Source organism: Pelecanus crispus, chromosome 27 (assembly GCF_030463565.1).
Source record: "Pelecanus crispus isolate bPelCri1 chromosome 27, bPelCri1.pri, whole genome shotgun sequence".
Taxonomy (NCBI): Eukaryota; Metazoa; Chordata; class Aves; order Pelecaniformes; family Pelecanidae; genus Pelecanus; species Pelecanus crispus.
In genome coordinates this window covers 1,445,976-1,469,616 of record NC_134669.1, presented here as the reverse complement: position 1 = coordinate 1,469,616, position 23,641 = coordinate 1,445,976, and the positions used below count along the sequence as shown (strand labels likewise).

The window sequence follows — 23,641 nt, the reverse complement described above, 5'->3', positions numbered from 1 at the left end:
TCCGCGCCCCACATGAGGCCCCACTGGGGGGTCCCAGGCGCCCGCGCCCCACGCGAGGCCCCGCCGGGGGGGTCCCAGGCGCCCGCGCCCCGCCCCCCCCCCCGCCCCTTTTTTTCCCTGTTTGTTTCCCAAAATAACCCCGGCGGCGCTTTGTGAAGCGCACCCGATTTCAGGGAATTTCCCTGATGTCAGAGGTGGGGGAGGGGCAGAGCCGCCGGCCACGCCCGAACAAGCCCCACCCAGAAGGGGGGGGTTGCCCACGTGTCCGTGTGTCCTCCCGTCCCCGTCCCCCCCCAAAAAGGGACGCGGCGCCTTTAAGGCTGCAACCACAGCGCCGGCCCCGCCCCCGCCGCCTGCCCATTGGCCGCCGGCGCTCCCCCCGCTGCCAATCAGCGCGGGGCGGGGCGAGCCGCCAGTCACGGCGTAGCCGACCAATCAGCGGGGAGAGCGGGCGGCGGGGCGGGGCGCCGCGGGAGGGGGCGTGGCCTCGGGGACCCCCATTCACAAAATTCCGCCGGCGTCGGGAAGAGCGGGAGCGGAGCGGAGCGGAGCGGGGGGGGAGGGGCGCGACACCGGGACCCCGCCGGCGACACCGCGACCCCCCCCCCCCGCGGCGACCCCGCCCCCGGGGCCGCGGCGACCCCCCCCAGCGCCCGCCCCCCCCCCCCCAAATCTCCACCCTGGGTCCCCCCCGGTGCCCCTCCCCCCCCCGTTCCCCCCTCACCCGGGGCAGCAGCGGTGGGGGTGGGGCGGGGGTCGCGCTCCCCCCAATTCCCGTTTATTTGGCGATTACAGCGCGGCGGGGGGGGGGGGGGGGGCGGACGCGCTCGTGACAGCTCCAGCGCCCCGGGGGGGGTCCGGGGGGTTGGGGGAGGGGCTCAGCCCCGCCCCTTCTTGGCTTTGCCCTTCGGGGGGGCGGCGGCGGGGCGGGGGGGGGGCGGCGACCACCGCCAGCTTCTTGGGGAGCCCGGCGGCCGCGCGCTGCACCGCGTCCCGCTCGATCTTCATCCGGATGCCCACCTCCAGGCGCTGCAGGCGGGGGGGGGTCAGCGGGGGGGCGGGGGGGCACGGCCGGGCACCCCCCCCACCCCCCGGACCCCCCGGGACCCCTCCCGGTTCCCCCCCGCCGCCCCCCTCTCCCCCCTCACCTTCTTCAGCTGCTGCTGCTGGATCACGCGGAGCTTCTTGGGGGCGATCGTCCGGCCTGGGGGGGCAGCGGGTGGGCGGGGGGGCAGAGCCGGAGCCCCCCCGCCCCGGTGCCCCCCCATTCACCCCCCCCCAGGACCCCCCCGCTCTCCACCCGGCCCCGGCCGCCCCTCACCTCCCTTCCGCGGCCCCCGCGCCCCTCGGGCCGGGGTCCCCGCCGCTGCCGCCGCCCGGCCGGGCCGCTTGGCCGCTGCCTTGGGCCTGCCCTGGGCCATGTCGCCGTCGCCGCCGCCGCACTTCCGGGTTCCCGTGCGCAAGGCACGGCGGGATACGGCGGGGCGGGGCGCAAGGCACGCCGGGGTACAGCGCGGCGCAAAGGACGCTGGGATACGGCGGGGCGCAAGGCGCGCTGCGGCGCGGCGCAAGGCGCGCCGGGATACACCGCGGCGCGGCGCAATGCACGCCGGGACACAGCGAGGCGGAAGCGTTACCCCGGAAACGGCCTTTACTGCCCCCCAGCGGCGCCCCGCTCCGCCAGCGCCTGGCGCAGCTCCCCCGGCGCGAAGACCCCCCACTCGGTGACGATGCCCCCCGTGATGAGGTCATGGGGCGTGACGTCAAAGGCCGGGTTCCACACGTCGATACCTGGGGGTGGAGAGAGGGGCGGCGGGGACGGACACACGGACACAGGGTCAGGCCGGCCGGGACGGACACTGCCCGTCGGGGCTGGGACCCCCAGGCCCTGTACGGGACCCCCCGGTCCTATATAGCACCCCCCCACCCCATATGGGACCCCCTGGTCCTGTACGGGACCCCCCGGTCCTATATAGCACCCCCCCACCCCATATGGGACCCCCTGGTCCTGTACGGGACCCCCCGGTCCTATATAGCACCCCCCCACCCCATATGGGACCCCCTGGTCCTGTACGGGACCCCCCGGTCCTATATAGCACCCCCCCACCCCATATGGGACCCCCTGCCCTGTACGGGACCCCCCGATCCTATATAGCACCCACTCACGCCATATGGGACCCCCCTGCCCTGTATGGGACCCCCCCGTCCTATATAGCACCCACTCACGCCATATGGGACCCCCCTGCCCCATATGGGACCCTCTGTCCTATATGGGACCCCCCTGTCCTGTATGGGACCCCCCCGTCCTATATAGCACCCACTCACGCCATATGGGACCCCCCACCCCATACAGGACCCCCCTGTCCTGTATGGGACCCCCGGTCCTATATAGCACCCACTCACACCATATGGGACCCCCCCTGTCCTGTATGGGACCCCCGGTCCTATATAGCACCCACTCACGCCATATGGGACCCCCCCACCCCATATGGGACCTCCCCACCCCATATGGGACCCCCCTGTCCTGTATAGCACCCACTCACGCCATATGGGACCCCCCCTGTCCTGTATGGGACCTCCCAACCCCATAGATACCCTCTGCCCCACATGGGATCCCCAGCCCTATATAGGACCCCCCCCAATCTTATATAGGACTCCTCAGCCCTATATATAGAGATATATATATGAGACCCCACCACACCCCATATGGGACCCCGTGGTCCTATACAGCACCTACTCACGCCATATGGGGCCCCCCTGCCCTGTATGGGACCCCCTGCCCCGTATGGGTACTACCCACCCTGTACGGGACCCCCTGCCCCATATGGGACCCCCAGCCCTATATGGGACCCCCTGCCCCATATGGGACCCCCAGCCCTATATGGGACCCCCCCTGCCCTGTATGGGACCCCCTGCCCCGTATGGGACCCCCAGCCCCATATGGGCCCCCCTGCCCTGTATGGGACCTACCCACCCTGTACGGGACCCCCTGCCCCATATGGGACCCCCAGCCCTATATGGGACCCCCTGCCCTGTATGGGACCCCCTGCCCTGTATGGGACCCCCTGCCCCGTATGGGACCCCCAGCCCCATATGGGACCCCCTACCCCGTATGGGACCTACCCACCCCATACGGGACCCCCCTGCCCCATATGAGACCCCCCTGCCCCATATGGGACCCCCAGCCCTATATGGGACCCCCCCTGCCCCATATGGGCCCCCCGCCCCGTATGGGACCCCCCCTGCCCCATATGGGACCTACCCGCCCCATATGGGACCCCCCCTGCCCCGTATGGGACCCCCAGCCCTGTATGGGACCCCCCTGCCCCGTATGGGACCCCCAGCCCTGTATGGGACCCCCAGCCCTATATGGGACCCCCCTGCCCCGTATGGGACCCCCTGCCCCGTATGGGACCTACCCACCCCATACGGGACCCCCCTGCCCCATATGGGACCCCCAGCCCTATATGGGACCCCCCTGCCCCATATGGGACCCCCCAGCCCTATATGGGACCCCCCTGCCCCATATGGGACCCCCTGCCCCGTATGGGACCCCCAGCCCTATATGGGACCCCCTGCCCCGTATGGGACCCCCTGCCCCGTATGGGACCCCCAGCCCTATATGGGACCCCCTGCCCTGTATGGGACCCCCTGCCCCATATGGGACCTACCCACCCCATACGGGACCCCCCTGCCCCGTATGGGGCCCCCCTGCCCTGTATGGGACCCCCTGCCCCATATGGGACCCCCAGCCCTATATGGGACCCCCTGCCCCGTATGGGACCCCCCTGCCCCGTATGGGACCCCCAGCCCTATATGGGACCCCCTGCCCTGTATGGGACCCCCTGCCCCATATGGGACCTACCCACCCCATACGGGACCCCCCTGCCCCGTATGGGGCCCCCCTGCCCTGTATGGGACCCCCTGCCCCATATGGGGCCCCCCTGCCCTGTATGGGCCCCCCAGCCCCATATGGGATCCCTCCACCTTACATAGCCCCATATGACACACCCCCGTATGGGACTCTGTAAGTCCCATGTAAGTATGGGACCCCCTGCCCTGTATGGGACACGCGTGACATCCACCTGGGGACACCCACGGGACACCCACGCAGGGACACATGTGACTCACACCCGGGGGGACACGTGACACCCATGCAACACCCACGCCAAGGACACGCGTGACACCCGTGGGACACCCAGATGGGGACATGTGTGACACCCGCACGACACCCACACCAAGGACACGCGTGACACCCATGCAAGGACACGCATGACACACGTGTGACACCCACGGGACACCCACACAGGGACACACGGGACACCCACGCCAAGGACATGTGTGACACCCACCCGGGGGGACACGTGACACCCATGCGACACCCACGCAGGGACACGCGTGACACCCACGTGACACCCAGACAGGGACACGCGTGACACCCGTGCAACACCCACACAGGGACACGTGGGACACCCAGACAGGGACACGCGTGACACCCGTGCAACACCCACGCCAGGACACAGGCGACACCCACGCCAGGACATGCGTGACACCCACGGGACACCCAGACAGGGACACGCGTGACACCCGTGCAACACCCACGCCAGGACACAGGTGACACCCACGCCAGGACACGCGTGACACCCACGGGACACCCAGACAGGGACATGCGTGACACCTGTGCAACACCCACGCCAGGACACAGGCGACACCCACGCCAGGACACGCGTGACACCCACGGGACACCCACACAGGGACATGCGTGACACCCAGGCCAGGACATGCGTGACACCCGCGTGACACCCAGACAGGGACACGCGGGACACCGCTGTGACACCCACGCCAGGACATGCGTGACACCCACGGGACACCCAGACAGGGACATGCGTGACACCCGTGCAACACCCACGCCAGGACACAGGCGGCACCCACGCCAGGACATGCATGACACCCACAGGACACCCAGACAGGGACATGCGTGACACCCAGGCCAGGACATGCGTGACACCCGCGCGACACCCAGACAGGGACACGCGGGACACCGCTGTGACACCCACGCCAGGACACGCGTGACACCCACGCGACACCCACACAGGGACATGCGTGACACCCGTGCAACACCCACGCCAGGACACAGGTGACACCCAGGCCAGGACATGCGTGACACCCGCGCGACACCCAGACAGGGACACGCGGGACACCGCTGTGACACCCACGCCAGGACACGCGTGACACCCACGGGACACCCAGACAGGGACATGCGTGACACCCAGGCCAGGACATGCGTGACACCCGCACGACACCCACACAGGGACATGCGGGACACCGCCGTGACACCCACGCCAGGACACGCGTGAGACACCCACGGGACACCCACACAGGGACACGTGGGACACCCAGACAGGGACACGCGTGACGCCCGCGCCAGGACACGCGTGACACCCACCCTCGGCGGCCAGGCGCAGCCCCTGGAGGTGGGTGAGCTCGCGGCCCGGGCGCTCCTCGATGGGGATGCCGGAGCCGGCGGGCAGCGCCGGGTCGCAGGAGGAGCTGGGCGCCGCCACGTAGAAGGGCAGGCCGTGGTGCCGCGCCGCCAGCGCCAGCTGGTAGGTGCCGATCTTGTTGGCCGTGTCCCCGTTGGCGGCCACCCGGTCGGCTCCCACCACCACGGCTGGGGACGGAGCGAGGGTCGGCGGGGTCCCGTCACGGCCCCGGCCCCCGCGTCCCTGCCCCAAAATGTCCCTGGCCCCCTGCATCCCCATCCCCGGCCCCCCACGTCCCCATCCCGTCCCCATCCTTCACGTCCCTGCCCCAAAATGTCCCCGGCCCCCTGCATCCCCATCCCCGGCCCCCCACGTCCCCGTCCCGTCCCCATCCTTCACGTCCCTGCCCCAAAATGTCCCCATCCCATCCCCATCCTTCACGTCACTGTCCCAAAATGTCCCCGGCCCCCTGCATCCCCATCCCTGTCCCCCCACGTCCCCATCCCGTCCCTCACCCATCATGTCCCTGCCCCAAAATGTCCCCATCCCGTCCCCATCCTTCACGTCCCTGTCCCAAAATGTCCCCGGCCCCCTGCATCCCCATCCCTGTCCCCCCATGTCCCCATCCCGTCCCCATCCCACCCCTCACCCATCACATCCCTGCCCCAAAACGTCCCCATCCCATCGCGTCCCATCCCATCCCTTGTCCCACCCCATCCCCGTCCCTGTCCCCAACCCTGTCGCCATCCCCATCCCCGTCACTGTCCCGTCCCACCCCTTGTCCCTGTCCCATCCCCATCCCTGTCCCCATCCCACCCCTCCTCTCCCATCCCATCTCCGTCCCTGTCCCCATCCCACCCCTTGTACCACCCCCGTCCCTGTCCCCAACCCTGTCCCCATCCCCATCCCTGTCCCTGTCCCATCCCACCCCTATCCCTGTCCCCATCCCTGTCCCTGTCCCCATCCCACCCCTTGTCCCATCCCATCCCTGTCCCATCCCTGTCCCTGTCCCATCCCATCCCTATCCCTGTCCCATCCCTTGTCCCTGTCCCATCCCACCCCTTGTCCTGTCCCGTCCCATCCCATCCCTGTCCTGTCCCATCCCTTGTCCCGTCCCATCCCATCCCCATCCCATCCCACCCCTTGTCCCTGTCCCATCCCCATCCCTGTCCCCATCCCTGTCCCTGTCCCCATCCCACCCCTTGTCCCACCCCTTGTCCCCGTCCCACCCCATCCCTGTCCCCATCCCTGTCCCATCCCACCTTGTCCCATCCCTGTCCCTGTCTCATCCCACCCCTTGTCCCATCCCCATCCCGTCCCATCCCACCCCTCGTCCCTGTCCCATCCCCATCCCTGTCTCATCCCCGTCCCTTGTCCCATCCCTTGTCCTGTCCCATCCCATCCCTGTCCCCATCCCATCCCCATCCCGTCCCATCCCACCCCTCGTCCCTGTCCCATCCCCATCCCTGTCCTCATCCCACCCCTCCTCTCCCGTCCCATCCCATCCCTGTCCCCAACCCTGTCCCCATCCCCATCCCTATCCCTGTCCCTTGTCCCACCCCTCATCCCGTCCCATCCCATCCCTGTCCCCATCCCACCCCTCGTCCCATCCCATCCCATCCCTGTCCCCATCCCACCCCTTGTCCCTGTCCCATCCCATCCCTGTCCCCATCCCACCCCTCGTCCCATCCCATCCCATCCCTGTCCCCATCCCACCCCTCGTCCCATCCCATCCCATCCCTGTCCCCATCCCACCCCTTGTCCCATCCCATCCCATCCCTGTCCCCATCCCACCCCTTGTCCCTGTCCCATCCCATCCCTGTCCTGTCCCACCCCTCGTCCCATCCCATCCCATCCCTGTCCCCATCCCACCCCTTGTCCCGTCCCATCCCATCCCTGTCCTGTCCCATCCCTTGTCCCGTCCCATCCCATCCCTGTCCCCATCCCACCCCTCGTCCCATCCCATCCCATCCCTGTCCCCATCCCACCCCTCGTCCCGTCCCATCCCATCCCTGTCCCACCCCACGCGGTCCCGCCGGCTGACCCTGGACGCCGCGGTGGCGCATGGCGGCGGCGGCGGCGCTGTCGGCGATGAGGGTGGCGGGGATGCGCTCGTGCAGCAGCTCCAAGGCCGTCAGCCGGCTGCCCTGGTTGTAGGGCCGCGTCTCGGTGCAGAACACCCGCGCCAGCCGGCCCCGCTCGTGCAGCGCCCGCACGACGCCTGGGGACATCGGGGGGGGCACGTCAGCGACACTGGGGCACTGGGGGCCGCCCGGCTCCCCCCGTCCCCGCCGCCGTACCCAGCGCGGTGCCGTAGCCGGCGGTGGCCAGGGTGCCGGTGTTGCAGTGGGTGAGGAGGGTGACGCCGCCCTCGGGGACGCGCTGGAGGATGTGCCGGGCCCCGTGCGCCCCGATGCGCCGGTTGTCCTCCCGGTCCTTCTCCAGCAGCCCCTCGATGTGCTCGATGATGCTGGGAGGGGCGCGACCGGGTCACCCCAAATCCCCTCGGCACCCCAAATCCCCCCCCCGGGGAGCCCGGCAGCCCACCCTGCCTCGCCTGGCACCCCAAACCCCCCCCGGGGACCCCAGCATCCCACCCTACTTCTCCTGACACCCCAAATCCTCCTCCCGGGGACCCCCACACCCCAAATCCCCTCAGCACCCCAAATCCCCCCCCCAGGGAGCCCGGCAGCCCACCCTGCCTCGCCTGGCACCCCAAACCCCCCCCGGGGACCCCCACACCCCAAATCCCCCCCCAGGGACCCCAGCACCCCACCCTGCCTCACCTGACACCCCAAAGCCCCCCAGGGACCCCCACACCCCAAATCCCCCCCCGTCACCCCAGCACCCCACCCTGCCTCTCCCCACACCCCAAATCCCCCCCCCGGGGACCCCCACACCCCAAATCCCCCCTGGGGACCCCAGCATCCCACCCCGCCTCTCCCCGCATCCCAAATCCCCCCCCCGCGGACCCCCACACCCCAAATCCCCCCTGGGGACCCCAGCATCCCACCCTACTTCTCCTGACACCCCAAATCCCCCCCCCCGGGGACCCCAGCATCCCACCCTGCCCCGCCTGACACCCCAAAGCCCCCCAGGGACCCCCCACACTCCAAATCCCCCCCCGTCACCCCAGCACCCCACCCTGCCTCTCCCCACACCCCAAATCCCCCCCCGGGGACCCCCACACCCCAAATCCCCCCCCATCACCCCACCCTGCCTCACCTGACACCCCAAGTCCCCCCTGGGGACCCCCACACCCCAAACCCCCCCCGGGGACCCCAGCACCCCACCCTGCCTCACCTGACACCCCAAATCCCCCCTGGGGACCCCAGAATCCCACCCCGCCTCTCCCCACACCCCAAATCCCCCCCCCGTCACCCCAGCATCCCACCCTGCCCCACCTGACACCCCAAATCCCCCCCGGGGACCCCAGCATCTCCTGTACCTCTCCCAGCACCCCATATCCCCGCCAGGGACCCCAGCATCCCCCCCGGTGCCCCTCCCCACACCCCAACCCCCCCCCATCCCCAGGCCCCCCCAGTGCCCCTCCCCACACCCCAAATCCCCCCCTGCATCCCCAGGCCCCCCCCAGAACCCCCCATCCCCCTGCCCGTACCTCTCCCCACACCCCAAATCCCCCCATCCCCCGGCCCCCCCCCGTACCTCTCCCCACACCCCAAATCCCCCCCTATTCCCCACGCCCCCCTGTCCCCTAGCCCCCCCAGTGCCTCTCCCCACACCCCAAATCCCCCCCCAACCCCCGGCCCCCCCGCCCGTTACCTCTCCCCACACCCCAAATCCCCCCATCCCCCATCCCCCCCCCGTACCTCTCCCCACCCCCCAAATCCCCCGCCCGTACCTCTCCCCACCCCCCAAATCCCCCCCATCCCCAGACCCCCCAGCACCTCTCCCCACCCCCAAATCCCCCCACCCCCCAAATCCCCCGCCCGTACCTCTCCCCACCCCCCAAATCCCCCCCATCCCCAGACCCCCCAGCACCTCTCCCCACCCCCCAAATCCCCCCCATCCCCAGACCCCCCAGCACCTCTCCCCACCCCCAAATCCCCCCACCCCCCCAAATCCCCCACCCGTACCTCTCCCCACACCCCAAATCCCCCCCATCCCCAGACCCCCCAGCACCTCTCCCCACCCCCAAATCCCCCCACCCCCCCAAATCCCCCACCCGTACCTCTCCCCACACCCCAAATCCCCCCATCCCCCCCATCCCCAGACCCCCCAGCACCTCTCCCCACCCCCCAAATCCCCCCACACCCCAAATCCCCCGCCCGTACCTCTCCCCACCCCCCAAATCCCCCACCCGTACCTCTCCCCACCCCCCAAATCCCCCCCATCCCCAGACCCCCCAGCACCTCTCCCCACCCCCAAATCCCCCCCATCCCCAGACCCCCCAGCACCTCTCCCCACCCCCCAAATCCCCCCACCCCCCAAATCCCCCGCCCGTACCTCTCCCCACCCCCCAAATCCCCCGCCCGTACCTCTCCCCACCCCCCAAATCCCCCACCCGTACCTCTCCCCACACCCCAAATCCCCCCCATCCCCAGACCCCCCCCAGCACCTCTCCCCACCCCCCAAATCCCCCCCATCCCCAGACCCCCCAGCACCTCTCCCCACCCCCCAAATCCCCCCCCCATCCCCAGACCCCCCAGCACCTCTCCCCACCCCCGAAATCCCCCCACCCCCCAAATCCCCCACCCGTACCTCTCCCCACACCCCAAATCCCCCCCATCCCCAGACCCCCCAGCACCTCTCCCCACCCCCAAATCCCCCCACCCCCCAAATCCCCCACCCGTACCTCTCCCCACACCCCAAATCCCCCCCATCCCCAGACCCCCCAGCACCTCTCCCCACCCCCGAAATCCCCCCACACCCCAAATCCCCCGCCCGTACCTCTCCCCACCCCCCAAATCCCCCCCATCCCCAGACCCCCCAGCACCTCTCCCCACCCCCAAATCCCCCCCATCCCCAGACCCCCCAGCACCTCTCCCCACCCCCCAAATCCCCCCCACACCCCAAATCCCCCGCCCGTACCTCTCCCCACCCCCCAAATCCCCCACCCGTACCTCTCCCCACACCCCAAATCCCCCCCATCCCCAGACCCCCCCCAGCACCTCTCCCCACCCCCAAATCCCCCCCATCCCCAGACCCCCCAGCACCTCTCCCCACCCCCCAAATCCCCCCACCCCCCAAATCCCCCGCCCGTACCTCTCCCCACCCCCCAAATCCCCCACCCGTACCTCTCCCCACACCCCAAATCCCCCCCATCCCCAGACCCCCCAGCACCTCTCCCCACCCCCCAAATCCCCCCCCATCCCCAGACCCCCCAGCACCTCTCCCCACCCCCGAAATCCCCCCACCCCCCAAATCCCCCACCCGTACCTCTCCCCACACCCCAAATCCCCCCCCATCCCCAGACCCCCCAGCACCTCTCCCCACCCCCAAATCCCCCCACCCCCCAAATCCCCCACCCGTACCTCTCCCCACACCCCAAATCCCCCCCATCCCCAGACCCCCCAGCACCTCTCCCCACCCCCGAAATCCCCCCACACCCCAAATCCCCCGCCCGTACCTCTCCCCACCCCCCAAATCCCCCCCATCCCCAGACCCCCCAGCACCTCTCCCCACCCCCAAATCCCCCCCATCCCCAGACCCCCCAGCACCTCTCCCCACCCCCCAAATCCCCCCACACCCCAAATCCCCCGCCCGTACCTCTCCCCACCCCCCAAATCCCCCGCCCGTACCTCTCCCCACACCCCAAATCCCCCCACCCGTACCTCTCCCCACCCCCCAAATCCCCCCCCATCCCCAGACCCCCCAGCACCTCTCCCCACCCCCAAATCCCCCCCCATCCCCAGACCCCCCAGCACCTCTCCCCACCCCCAAATCCCCCCCCATCCCCAGACCCCCCAGCACCTCTCCCCACCCCCCAAATCCCCCCCATCCCCAGACCCCCCAGCACCTCTCCCCACCCCCCAAATCCCCCCCATCCCCAGACCCCCCAGCACCTCTCCCCACCCCCAAATCCCCCCCCATCCCCAGACCCCCCAGCACCTCTCCCCACCCCCCAAATCCCCCCCCATCCCCAGACCCCCCAGCACCTCTCCCCACCCCCCCAACCCCCCCGCCCGTACCTCTCCCGCAGCCCCTGCGCGGTGACGCCGGGGCTCTGGGCCCGCTGGCGCACGAAGCCGCGCAGCCGCCGCGCCTCGCGGCCCAGGTTGACGGCGGTGGGCCGCGCCGTCAGCAGGAACCGCAGCCGCTCGCCCACGAAGGCCTCCAGCTCCGCCGCGTCCCCCGCCGGCCCCCGCGCCCGCCGCCAGCTCCAGCGCCAGGCTCAGGCACCCCACCAAGGCGATGGCCGGGGCCCCCCGCACCTGCGGGAGCGACAACCGGCTCCGTCGCCGTCCCCGGGGGGCCGGGGGTCCCCCCCGAGCCCCCCGCTCACCTCCATGGCGCGGATGGCCTGCCAGGCGCGCTCCACGCCGTCCACGGGCTCATAGCGGAGCTGCTCCGGCAGCAGGAGCTGGTTGAGGATGGAGAGCGAGCCGCGGCGATACCGGATGGCTTCCAGGCTCATGGCCGTGCCGGAAGCCGGTGCCGGTGTTTCCTGCCCAGCTGCCAGACTCTGGCTGGGGAGAAGCGGGAGGGTCAAAGGGCAAGAGCGGGACCCCCGCGTGCCAGCACGGGGGACGGAGCGGGGACCCCCCCACGCCGGTGCCAGCGCCCCGGAGCCCCACGGGGGTCTCGCACCGGCGGGGGTCCGGCGCTGCGCAAGAGCGGAGGGAGACGACGGCGCCGGCGCCGCCAACGCTTTTAATGCCGGGGGCAGGCGGGGGGGCGTATAAATTATGGGGGGGTGGGAGGGGGGAGCGCAGGGGTGGGGAGGGGGCTCGGGTGCCCCCCCCGGGACCAGCCGGGAGCGGGGTCCAGCCCCGAAACGCCGCTCAGGCGCTCTCCGCCTCGGAGCTGGAGTCGGAATAGTCGGCGACGAGGGAAGCGGCGGCGGCGGGGGGCAGCGGCGGCGGGGAGGGTGGCAGCGGGGGTCGTCCTGGCGTCACCCCCCCCGCCGCGGCTCGCCGGTGGGTGCTGGGGGGCTGCGGGGGGTCTCCTCGCCCCGCTCCGGCCCCCCGGGCTCCGCCGGCCCCTCGGGCCCCTCTCCGGCACGGCGCCGGACGATGCCCAAGCCGGCGGGGGTGGCGGGGGGACCCCCAAGCCCCCGCGGCGCTCGCCCCGCCAGCCCCAGCTTCCGCAGCGCCTCGCCGGCTCTGCCGCCGGCGGCCGGGGGGAACCAGGAGCGGCTGGAGATCTCCGTCCGCTTCATCCTCTGCTTCTCCTCGTAGGCTGCGGGGGGACAGGGACAGGCCGGGGGTCACGGGATGGGGGGCAGAAGCCCCCGCCACCCCCCCAAGCTGCCCCCCACGCACAGTCGGGGCTGCGGTACTTGAGCAGCGCGGCCAGGCGCCGGTCCTCCTCCGCCTCCCGCACCAGTGGGATGCTCAAGCCGGCCTTCGCCTGCAGCGCCGCGGCCTCCTCCTCCTCCTCCCGCAGCGTCTTCTTCTCCTCCTTGGCGGGGAGGGGGACGAGGGGGCCGTCAGCATCCCCAGCGGGCGGCGGGCCGGGGGCTGCGCAGCCCCCCAAGCCCCCCGGCTCACCCTGAAGCGTTGCCGGAGCCGGCTGTTGAGGGCGAAATCGTCCTTCCAGGCGCTCTGGGCCTCCTGCAGAGTGGCCAGCGTGGGCACGGCTCTCTGCAGCACCGCCCGGTCGGCCACGCCGTGCTCCAGCCGGAACATGGCGTCCGTCTCCAGCTTCTCCTTCTCCTCCCGCTCTGGGGCAGGGGACAGCGAGGGGGCTCAGCGGGCGTCCCCTCGGCGCCGCGCCGCGCCGGCGGGCCCGGGACTCACCGGTGGGCAGGATCTGCTCGTTATCCCCCATGTCCCAGCGCTCTTCCTTGCGCCGGGCGCCGCTGACGATGACGTAGTCGCAGCCCGCCGGGTCGGTCTGCATCTCGATGTAGTTGACGCAGAGGTGGCACTTCATCCGAAACCTGGGCGGGGGGGACGGGGACGGGGTGGGGGACGGGGTGGGGGACGGGGGTCCCAGCGCCCCGGGGCCGCCCGCGCGTGGCGGGACGCGGCCGCCGCACCCACCTGTAGATGGGCGTCGTGTAGTAGGTGCCGACTTTCTTCTTCTCCGCGTTGTACCGGACGCCTGCCGGGGGGCAACCGGCGGATCAGAGCCTCCCGCCGCGCCCGGGACGCGCGGATTCGGGGGGCGCGGAGCCCCCGGGAACACCGGGGCAGGGGGAAGGAGCCCGGCGCGGGGCGGGGAGGGCTCACCCATGCCGATGTGGTTCTTGCAGCCGTCGCACCAGATGTTATAGGGCATCTCGAACCTGGGGAGGGGGCACGCGGCGCGGGGGCCGTCACCGCAGCCGCGGGGGACGGGGACGAGCCCCCAGCCCGGGGCAGGGAGGGCTCGGGGGGTCCCCAGCGCCGCGCGTCCCCTCACCTGATGACGAGGATGCCCTGGGACAGCTTGCGGGCCCTCTCCCGCAGCGGGTGGCTGTGGTGGTACTTGTTGAGGGAGCCATGCTGCCGGGGGGCACGCGGGAGGGGTCAGCCGGCACCGCGCGGACCCCGGACCCCGCAGAACTCCCCCCCCCGAGCGCCGCGGCCGGAGCCGGGCGGCCCCGCCGAGCCCCTCACCTTGGCCGGGTCGAAGTCGGGGGGGTAGTACTTGTTCGTGCCTTTGCGCTCGCCCTGCCGAGGGGAACGGCGCGTTAGAGACGGACGGGGACGCCGGCGCGGCCGCGGTGGCCACGGTGTGGCCATAGGGGCCCCGGTGCGGCCGCGGTGGCCCCGGTGTGGCCGCGGTGGCCACAGTGCGGCCACGGTGGCCCTGGCACAGCCATGGTAGCCCTGGCACGGCCGCAGTGGCCATGGTGCAGCCATGGTGCGGCCATGGTGGCCCTGGCACAGCCACAGTGGCCATGATGCGGCCCTGGCGCGGCCATGGTGGCCCCGGCGTGGCCGCGGTGGCCATGGTGCGGCCATGGTGGCCCCGGCGCAGCCATGATGGCCATGGTGCAGCCATGGTGGCCCTGGTGCGGCCGCGGTGGCCATGGTGCGGCCATGGTGGCCCTGGCGCAGCCATGATGGCCCCGGCGCGGCCACAGTGGCCATGGTGCGGCCATGGTGGCCCTGGTGCAGCCACGGTGGCCCTGGCACGGCCATGGTGGCCCTGGCACGGCCATGGTGCGGCCATGGTGCGGCCATGGTGGCCCTGGTGCAGCCATGGTGGCCCTGGCACAGCCATGGTGGCCCTGGCGCAGCCATGGTGGCCATGGTGCGGCCATGGTGGCCCCAGCACAGCCGCGGTGGCCATGGTGGCCCTGGCATGGCCACGGTGGCCCTGGCACAGCCACGGTGGCCATGGTGGCCCTGGCGCAGCCACGGTGGCCCTGGCGCGGCCGCAGTGGCCATGGTGCGGCCATGGTGGCCCCGGTGCGGCCGCGGTGGCCCCGGCAGCGTCCGTGCCCACTCACCATGGCGCAGGGTCTCTAGTGCCGCAGGACCGGGACGCGCAGGACCTGGGGGGACGAGGAGACGCTGCCAGGCGCTGGGAGCCCCTCGGCGCGGCGGGGGAGCTCCCAGTCTGTACTGGGAAACCCTCCCAGTACGGCGTTAATGGTCACCAGTCTGTACTGGGCTGGGGAAACCCTCCCAGTATGGGGATAAGGGGATAGGGACATGCATTCCAGTATGGGGACAGCGGTCACCAGTCCACACTGGGACAGGGGCACTGTCCCAGTATGGGGTTAATGGTCACTGGTTTGTGCTGGGGCGGGGACACCCTCCCAGTATGGCATCACTGGTCACCAATACCTACAGGGATGGGGACACCAGTACATACTGGGACACCCACACCCTCCCAGTCCGGGTCGCCAGTCACCAGTACGCACTGGGACACCCACACCCTCCCAGTCCGGGTCGTCAGTCACCAGTACGCACTGGGACACCCACACCCGCCCAGTCCGGGTCGTCAGTCACCAGTACGCACTGGGACACCCACACCCGCCCAGTCCGGGTCGCCGGTCACCAGTACGCACTGGGACACCCACACCCGCCCAGTATGGGTGGCTGCTCACCAGTCCGTACCGGGACACCCACACCAGCACATACCAGGACAGGGACACCCCTCCCAGTATGGGTCGCTGGTCACCAGTACATACTGGGACACCCACACAAGTACATACCAGGACACCCACACCCTCCCAGTATGGGTCACTGGTCACCAGTAAATACTGGGACAGGGACACCAATACATACTGGGACACCCACACCAGTCCATACTGGGACAGGGACACCCTCCCAGTATGGGTCACTGGTGACCAGTACATACCGGGACACCCACACCCTCCCAGTCCGGGTCGCTGGTCACCAGTACCTACTGGGACAGGGACACCCACACCAGTACAGGCCACTGGTCACTGGTACGTACCGGGACACCCACATCCTCCCAGTATGGGTTGCTGGTCACCAGTACGTACTGGGACAGGGACACCAGTACCTACTGGGACACCCACACCCTTCCAGTACGGGTCGCTGGTCACCGGTCCCCACCGGGACACCCACACCAGTACAGGCACTGGTCCCCACCGGGACACCCACACCAGTACAGGCACTGGTCCGTACTGGGACACCCACACCAGTACGGGCACTGGTCCGTACCGGGACACCCTCCCACTTTGGGCACTGGTCCCCACTGGGACACCCTCCCACTTTGGGCACTGGTCCGTACCGGGACACCCACACCAGTACAGGCACTGGTCCGTACTGGGACACCCACACCAGTATGGGCACTGGTCCCCACCGGGACACCCACACCAGTACGGGCACTGGTCCGTACCGGGACACCCTCCCACTTTGGGCACTGGTCCGTACCGGGACACCCTCCCAGTACAGGCACTGGTCCCCACCGGGACACCCACACCAGTACAGGCACTGGTCCCCACCGGGACACCCACACCAGTACAGGCACTGGTCCCCGCTGGGACACCCACACCAGTACAGGCACTGGTCCGTACTGGGACACCCACACCAGTACAGGCACTGGTCCCCACTGGGACACCCACACCAGTACAGGCACTGGTCCGTACCGGGACACCCACACCAGTACAGGCACTGGTCCGTACCGGGACACCCTCCCACTTTGGGCACTGGTCCGTACCGGGACACCCTCCCAGTTTGGGCACTGGTCCGTACTGGGACACCCTCCCAGTTTGGGCACTGGTCCGTACTGGGACACCCTCCCAGTTTGGGCACTGGTCCGTACTGGGACACCCACAGCTCGGCCCCAGCACGGAGCCGGCCCGGCCGCCCCGGCCCCACCAACCTCTTCCTGCTCCGCTCCTCACGCCCCGCCCCTTCCGCTGCGTCACTCGGCGCCCCGCAGACGTCACCTCCGGCGCCGGCGCGGCCCCGCCCCTCCCGCAGCCCCGCGCCTGCGCAGAGCGCGACGCGCGCGCTTTTCCCGCCAGCATCCGGCGCCGCAGGGCGGTCACCTGCGGCTGCCCATGGCAACGGGGCCCATGGCAACGGGGCCCATGGCAACCGGACCCATGGCAACCAGGACCCATGGCTGCCATGGCAACGGGGCCCATGGCAACGGGGCCCATGGCAACCGGGCCCACGGCAACCGGGCCCACAGCCGCCCATGGCAACGGGGCCCACAGCAACCAGGACCCATGGCTGCCATGGCAACGGGGCCCATGGCAATGGGGACCATGGCAACCGGGCCCATGGCAACAGGGCCCATGGCAACGGGGCCCATGGCAACCAGGACCCATGGCTGCCCTGGCAACGGGGCCCACGGCAACCGGGCCCACAGCCGCCCATGGCAATGGGGGCCACAGCAACCAGGACCCATGGCTGCCATGGCAACGGGGCCCACGGCAACCAGGACCCATGGCTGCCATGGCAACGGGGCCCATGGCAACGGGGCCCACGGCAACGGGGCCCATGGCAACGGGGCCCATGGCAACCGGACCCATGGCAACCGGGCCCACAGCCGCCCATGGCAATGGGGCCCACAGCAACCAGGACCCATGGCTGCCATGGCAACGGGGCCCACGGCAACCAGGACCCATGGCTGCCATGGCAACGGGGCCCACGGCAACGGGGCCCACGGCAACGGGGCCCATGGCAACGGGGCCCATGGCAACCAGGACCCATGGCTGCCCTGGCAACGGGGCCCACGGCAACGGGGCCCATGGCAACCGGACCCACGGCAACCGGGCCCACAGCCGCCCATGGCAATGGGGCCCACAGCAACCAGGACCCATGGCTGCCATGGCAACGGGGCCCACGGCAACCAGGACCCATGGCTGCCATGGCAACGGGGCCCACGGCAACGGGGCCCACGGCAACGGGGCCCATGGCAATGGGGCCCATGGCAACCAGGACCCATGGCTGCCCTGGCAACGGGGCCCACGGCAACCGGGCCCACAGCCGCCCATGGCAATGGGGCCCACAGCAACCAGGACCCATGGCTGCCATGGCAACGAGGCCCACAGCAACGGGGCCCACGGCAACGGGGCCCACAGCCGCCCACGGCAATGGGGCCCACAGCAACCAGGACCCATGGCTGCCATGGCAACAGGGCCCATGGCAACGGGGCCCACGGCAACGGGGCCCATGGCCTCCCCCACAGCTGTCATCCCCCCGCACTGTCCTCGGGTGAACCCGCAGCCGAGGGAAGCGCCGCGCACACGCGTGTGCACCCCCGGCACACACGTGTGCAGCCCCCGGCACGCAGGCGCCACGCAGCCCCGCGGGGGTCACCCCCACCCCCGGGAGCCCCCCGGCAGTGCCAGCCCGAGCTGGGGGGACGCGGGGGACGGGGCGAGGGCGGCATGGGACCCCCGGCGGCACCGCGGTGGCTCGTGGCGCCCGCCGCGCCGGGCGCCGGCTGGGGAGGAAAGCGCCAGAACCCCCAGTGACGGGCAACACGTGTCCCCGGGGGGACGGAGGTGTCCCCATCCCCGTCCCCGTCCCCATGATGGGGGTCCCCGTGTCCCCGGGGGGACGGAGGTGTCCCTGTCCCTGTCCCCATCCCTGTCCCACGATGGGGGTCCCCGTGTCCCCAGGGGGACGGAGGTGTCCCTGTCCCCATCCCTGTCCCCATGATGGGGGTCCCCGTGTCCCCCGTGGGATGGAGGTGTCCCCGTCCCTGTCCCCATGATGGGGGTCCCCGTGTCTCCATCCCCATCCCCATGATGGGGGTCCCTGTGTCCCCCGTGGGATGGAGGTGTCCCCATCCCTGTCCCCATGATGGGGGTCCCCGTGTCCCCGTCCCTGTCCCCGCGATGGGGGTCCCCGTGTCCCCGGGGGGACGGAGGTGTCCCTGTCCCCATCCCTGTCCCCATGATGGGGGTCCCCGTGTCCCCGTCCCTGTCCCCATGATGGGGGTCCCCGTGTCCCCGGGGGGACGGAGGTGTCCCTGTCCCCATCCCTGTCCCCACGATGGGGGTCCCCGTGTCCCCGTCCCTGTCCCCGTGATGGGGGTCCCCGTGTCTCCATCCCCGTCCCCATGATGGGGGTCCCCGTGTCCCCAGGGGGGATGGAGGTGTCCCCGTCCCCATCCCCGCGATGGGGGTCCCCGTGTCCCCGGGGGGACGGAGGTGTCCCTGTCCCTGTCCCCGTCCCCATGATGGGGGTCCCTGTGTCCCCGGTGGGATGGAGGTGTTCCCATCCCTGTCCCCGCGATGGGGGTCCCCGTGTCCCCAGGGGGGATGGAGGTGTCCCCGTCCCCATCCCCGCGATGGGGGTCCCCATGTCCCCGGGGGGACGGAGGTGTCCCTGTCCCCGTCCCTGTCCCCACGATGGGGGTCCCCGTGTCCCCAAGGGGACGGAGGTGTCCCTGTCCCTGTCCCTGTCCCCATGATGGGGGTCCCCATGTCTCCATCCCCATCCCCATGATGGGGGTCCCTGTGTCCCCTGTGGGATGGAGGTGTCCCCGTCCCTGTCCCCGTGATGGGGGTCCCCGTGTCCCCAGGGGGACGGACATGTCCCCATCCCTGTCCCTGTCCCCATGATGGGGGTCCCCGTGTCCCCGGTGGGACGGAGGTGTCCCCATCCCCATCCCCATGCCTGTCCCCGTGTTGGGGGTCCCCGTGTCCCCAGCGGGATGGAGGTGTCCCCATCCCTGTCCCCGTCCCTGTCCCCACGATGGGGGTCCCCGTGTCTCCGTCCCCGTCCCCACAATGGGGGTCCCTGTGTCCCCGGCAGGATGGACGTGTCCCCATCCCCACAATGGGGGTCCCTGTGTCCCCAGGGGGAGGGAGGTGCCCCTGTCCCTGCCCCCCTCCTCAAGATGAGGGTCCCTGTGTCTCCAGGGGGATGGAGGTGTCCCTGTCCCCACGATGGGGGTCCCTGTGTCCCCGTCGCCATCCCCGTCCCCACGATGGGGGTCCCCGTGTCTCTGTCCCCGTCCCCATCCCCACAATGGGGGGCCCTGTGTCCCCAGCAGGATGGAGGCGTCCCCATTTCCATCCCCATCCCCACCATGGGGGTCCCCGTGTCCCCAGGGCGATGGAGGTGTCCCCATCCCCGTCCCCACCATGGGGGTCCCCGTGTCCCCAGGGCGATGGAGGTGTCCCCATCCCCGTCCCCGTCCCCACCATGGGGGTCCCCGTGTCCCCAGGGCGATGGAGGTGTCCCCGTCCCCGCCACCATCCCGGCGCCCGCCCGCCTGCCCCCCTCCAGCGTCACCGCGCCCCAGCGGGCGCCGGCGCGGCCCCGGTGGCCTCTGATCACGGCGGCGCTGAGCTCCTGGCCGCAGCGGGCGGCAGCCGCCTCATCACAGGGAAACGCTAACGAGCGCCGGGAGCTGCTGCGCCCGCTGTGCCCCCGCGCCCGGGACGGACGGACGGACGGACGGCGCTGGGGGCTCCACGCTGCGCCCTGGCCCCGGCAGGACCCTCGCGGCGTCCCCGGCCCGGCCCGGCGAACCCCCTCGTGTCCCAGAAATTAATTTTCTCGCCGGGCCGGCTCCTGGCAGCCCCGGGGCCGGGCAGGATCCGTGCGGCACAGAGGGCGGCTGCCCTGAGCTTTGCCGCGGGGCCGGATCCTGGTGCCGGGGTTGACCCAGGACCCTTCGCTGCAGCCCCCGAAAGCGCCAGGAATGTGCTGAGCTTTGCAAATCTCCTGGGGAGCAGGATGCGTCCCCGCGGTGCCCTTGGGCTGCCGGCACGGATCCGGCTCGCCGTGGGGACAGAGGTGACGGCGGCGGCGGCGGCCGCAGCTCCGGCTTCCCCAGCGCCGGGGGGACACGCAGGGAAGCTCCAGCGCTGGGGGGGACACGAGCCAGGGCTGCGGGCTGGAGGTGCCGGATTCGGAGGTGGTGCAGGATGCGGCCACAGCAGGGTAACCGGGCCGGCATGTCTGGGGCATCCCGGCTGCGCCGCCTGGCCGCGCTGGGGCCGGATCCGGCCTCTCCGTGCCCGCTGCGCCAGCCTTTCCCTCCTCCAGCTCCCTCCATCCCCCCGGCCCCGGAGAAACCCCCTCCGGCCGCCCTGGCAGCGGTGCCGGAGCCAGCACCGGGCCAAGGGGCTGCGGTGCCCGGCAGTGCCCGCGCCGGCTGCCGGCACCGCAGGACGCCCATCTGCGCCGGGCGTGCGGGAGCACACACGCGGCCGGGGCCGGCGGCCGCATCCTGCCCCATGGAGCCGGGGGTGGCTGCGGGGGTCCGGGACCCACCGTGGGGGTCCGGGACCCACCGGGGTGGCGGGAGCCAGGCCGGCGTCCCCACAGCCGGGCAGGCCGGTGGCGTTGGCACCCGCTCCGGCGCTGGCCCCTGGCTCCCGGCGTCCTTGCCAGGGAAATGGGGAAAGTGCTGAGCCCGGAGTCTGGCAGCGCTGCCGGCGTTAACCCCCCCGCGCTCTGCCCTGCCGGCACGCGCCTGCCCGCGCCGCGCACACGTGCCGTGCCGGTACGGGCGTCGGGCCCGGCGCACGCGTCCCGGGGCGGCGCACACGCGTGTGGGGCCGTGCACACGGGCGTTTTGGGGTGACACCCAGGGTGGCCGCGGTGGGGACGGTCGCCGTGGCGGCACAGCCCGGCCGTGGGGCCCGCGGAAGGGCGGCGGTGCCGTGGGGCCGGCAGCGCTCCTGGCTCGACGCCTGCCACCGGGAACGAGACCGCTCCCGCTCGGCGCATCCCCGGCTGCCGACTCGGTGCCGGGGACCACGGGGCCGGCAACCGGGGAGCGGGGATGGAGCCCCGGCCCCCCCGGGCCCCCCCGGACCCCCCTGGCCTGGCTCCGGCTCCTCGCCGTGTCTGCGGCTTGGCCGGAGCCAGCGCTGCCCGCCGAGGGCTGCCGCAGCCCGGCACCGCCGGCACGGCCGGGCCCGCGGCACAGCCGGGGGGGTCCGGGGGCTGCGGGGGTGCCCCCAGCTCGCGTTTTTTTGGGGGGGAAAAGGGGCCGAAATGGCAAAGGGGCCGAAATGGCGAAGCCGCCCCATGGCGGGCGGGGGCCGCGGTGGGGCCGCGGTGCGGGGGGCTCTGCCGCAACCTCGCCCCGGCCCCGCGCCAGCGGTGACGGAGACACGACCCCGAGCGTCCCCGGGGCTGGGGGTGCAGGAGGGTGGGGGTCCGCGGCCCCGCTCCCCCCGCCGCCGCCCCCCTCACCCCTCGCCGGCGGCGCCGAGCCAGGCACGTGGCAAGGCCGCGGCGCCGGGACAAAAGCGGCGGCGACCGGACAAAGGGCCCTGACGTCAGGCGCGGGGCTGGGGGCACCGGGCGACCTAATTCCCGCCGCGCCGGGGGGAGCGGCGGCGGCTGAGGGGGCGCGGGGGGGACCCCACGGTGCTGCCGCCGGCCCCCCACGTCCCGCCCCGGCCCCCCGGGACCCCCGGCAGCCGCAGCCGCAGCGTCGCCCCGCGGGGAAACTGAGGCAGGCGGCGGCAGGCGGGGCCGGCGCCCGCAACCGGGGCGGCCACGGGATTAAAATCCCGGTTAACGAAGGGACGCCGGGGCTGCGGTCACGCGTGCGGGGCACGGGGCCATGCCCGTGCACCGGCGGCTGCACGCGTGTGCGCGGACTCGCACGCGGTCGTGCACGCCCACGCACGCTGTCCCGCGGCGTGCAGCGGTCCTGCCGGCGTGCACGCCCTCGCACGTAGTCGTGCATGCCCGCGCACGCCGTCCTGCCTGTGGTCTTGCACGCCCGGGCACGCCGCCCTGCCTGCGCACACCTGCGCACGGCCGTCCTGCCCACGGTCTTGCACGCCCACGTGTGCCACCCTGCCCGTGGTTGCGCACACCCTTGCACGTGGCCGTGCGTGCCCGTGCACGCCCTGGCCTGTGGTCCTGTGCACCCGTGCCCCGTGGCTTTGCACACCTGTGTACCCCATCCTGCCTGTGGCTTTGCACACCCGTGCATGCCATCTTGCCCATGGCTTTGCACACCCTTGCCCCATGATTTTGCACGCCCATGCACAACCTTGCCCGTGGCTTTGCACACCCGCGCACCCCATCCCGCCTGGCCCTTTGCACACCCGTGCACACCCCTTGCCCTGTGATGTTGCACACCCATGCACACCCTTGCCCCATGGCTTTGCACACCCGCGCACCCCATCCTGCCCGTGGCTTTGCACACCCATGCACACCATTGCCCCGTCCCTTTGCACACCCACGCACCCCATCTTGCCCGTCCCTTTGCACACCTGCGCACATCCTTGCCCCATCCCTTTGCACACCCTTGCCCCGTGATGTTGCACACCCACACACACCCTTGCCCCTTCCCTTTGCACACCCGCGCACACCCTTGCCCCGTCCCTTTGCATACCCGCGCACACCCTTGCCCCGTCCCTTTGCACACCCTTGCCCCTTCCCTTTGCACACCTGCGCACACCCTTGCCCCGTCCCTTTGCACACCCTTGCCCCGTCCCTTTGCACACCCACGCACACCCTTGCCCCGTCCCTTTGCACACCCTTGCCCCGTCCCTTTGCACACCCGCGCACACCCTTGCCCCTCGTCCCTTTGCACACCCACACACACCCTTGCCCCGTCCCTTTGCACACCCTTGCCCCGTCCCTTTGCACACCCACGCACACCCTTGCCCCGTCCCTTTGCAC

General features: G+C 71.6%; 3 protein-coding genes across 3 annotated transcripts; all 3 read right to left on the bottom strand.

The window, feature by feature from the left end:
- Positions 1-878: 878 nt before the first annotated feature.
- On the bottom strand, positions 879-1,421 carry C27H19orf53 (chromosome 27 C19orf53 homolog). Its single transcript, XM_075725248.1, is given in 4 exon segments — positions 879-932; positions 934-1,029; positions 1,149-1,204; positions 1,322-1,421. Coding segments are annotated over 4 exon segments (306 nt in total).
- Positions 1,422-1,651: 230 nt separating this feature from the next.
- Positions 1,652-12,081, bottom strand: MRI1 (methylthioribose-1-phosphate isomerase 1). Its single transcript, XM_075725228.1, is given in 7 exon segments — positions 1,652-1,791; positions 5,447-5,671; positions 7,528-7,704; positions 7,784-7,953; positions 11,636-11,808; positions 11,810-11,937; positions 11,940-12,081. Coding segments are annotated over 7 exon segments (1,155 nt in total).
- A 367-nt stretch (positions 12,082-12,448) lies between these two features.
- Positions 12,449-15,089, bottom strand: YJU2B (YJU2 splicing factor homolog B). The gene is given in 10 exon segments (XM_075725229.1): positions 12,449-12,568; positions 12,571-12,845; positions 12,929-13,067; positions 13,157-13,329; positions 13,406-13,548; positions 13,652-13,712; positions 13,841-13,896; positions 14,013-14,095; positions 14,210-14,263; positions 15,049-15,089. Coding segments are annotated over 10 exon segments (1,107 nt in total). The 5' UTR covers positions 15,052-15,089.
- Positions 15,090-23,641: the final 8,552 nt, after the last annotated feature.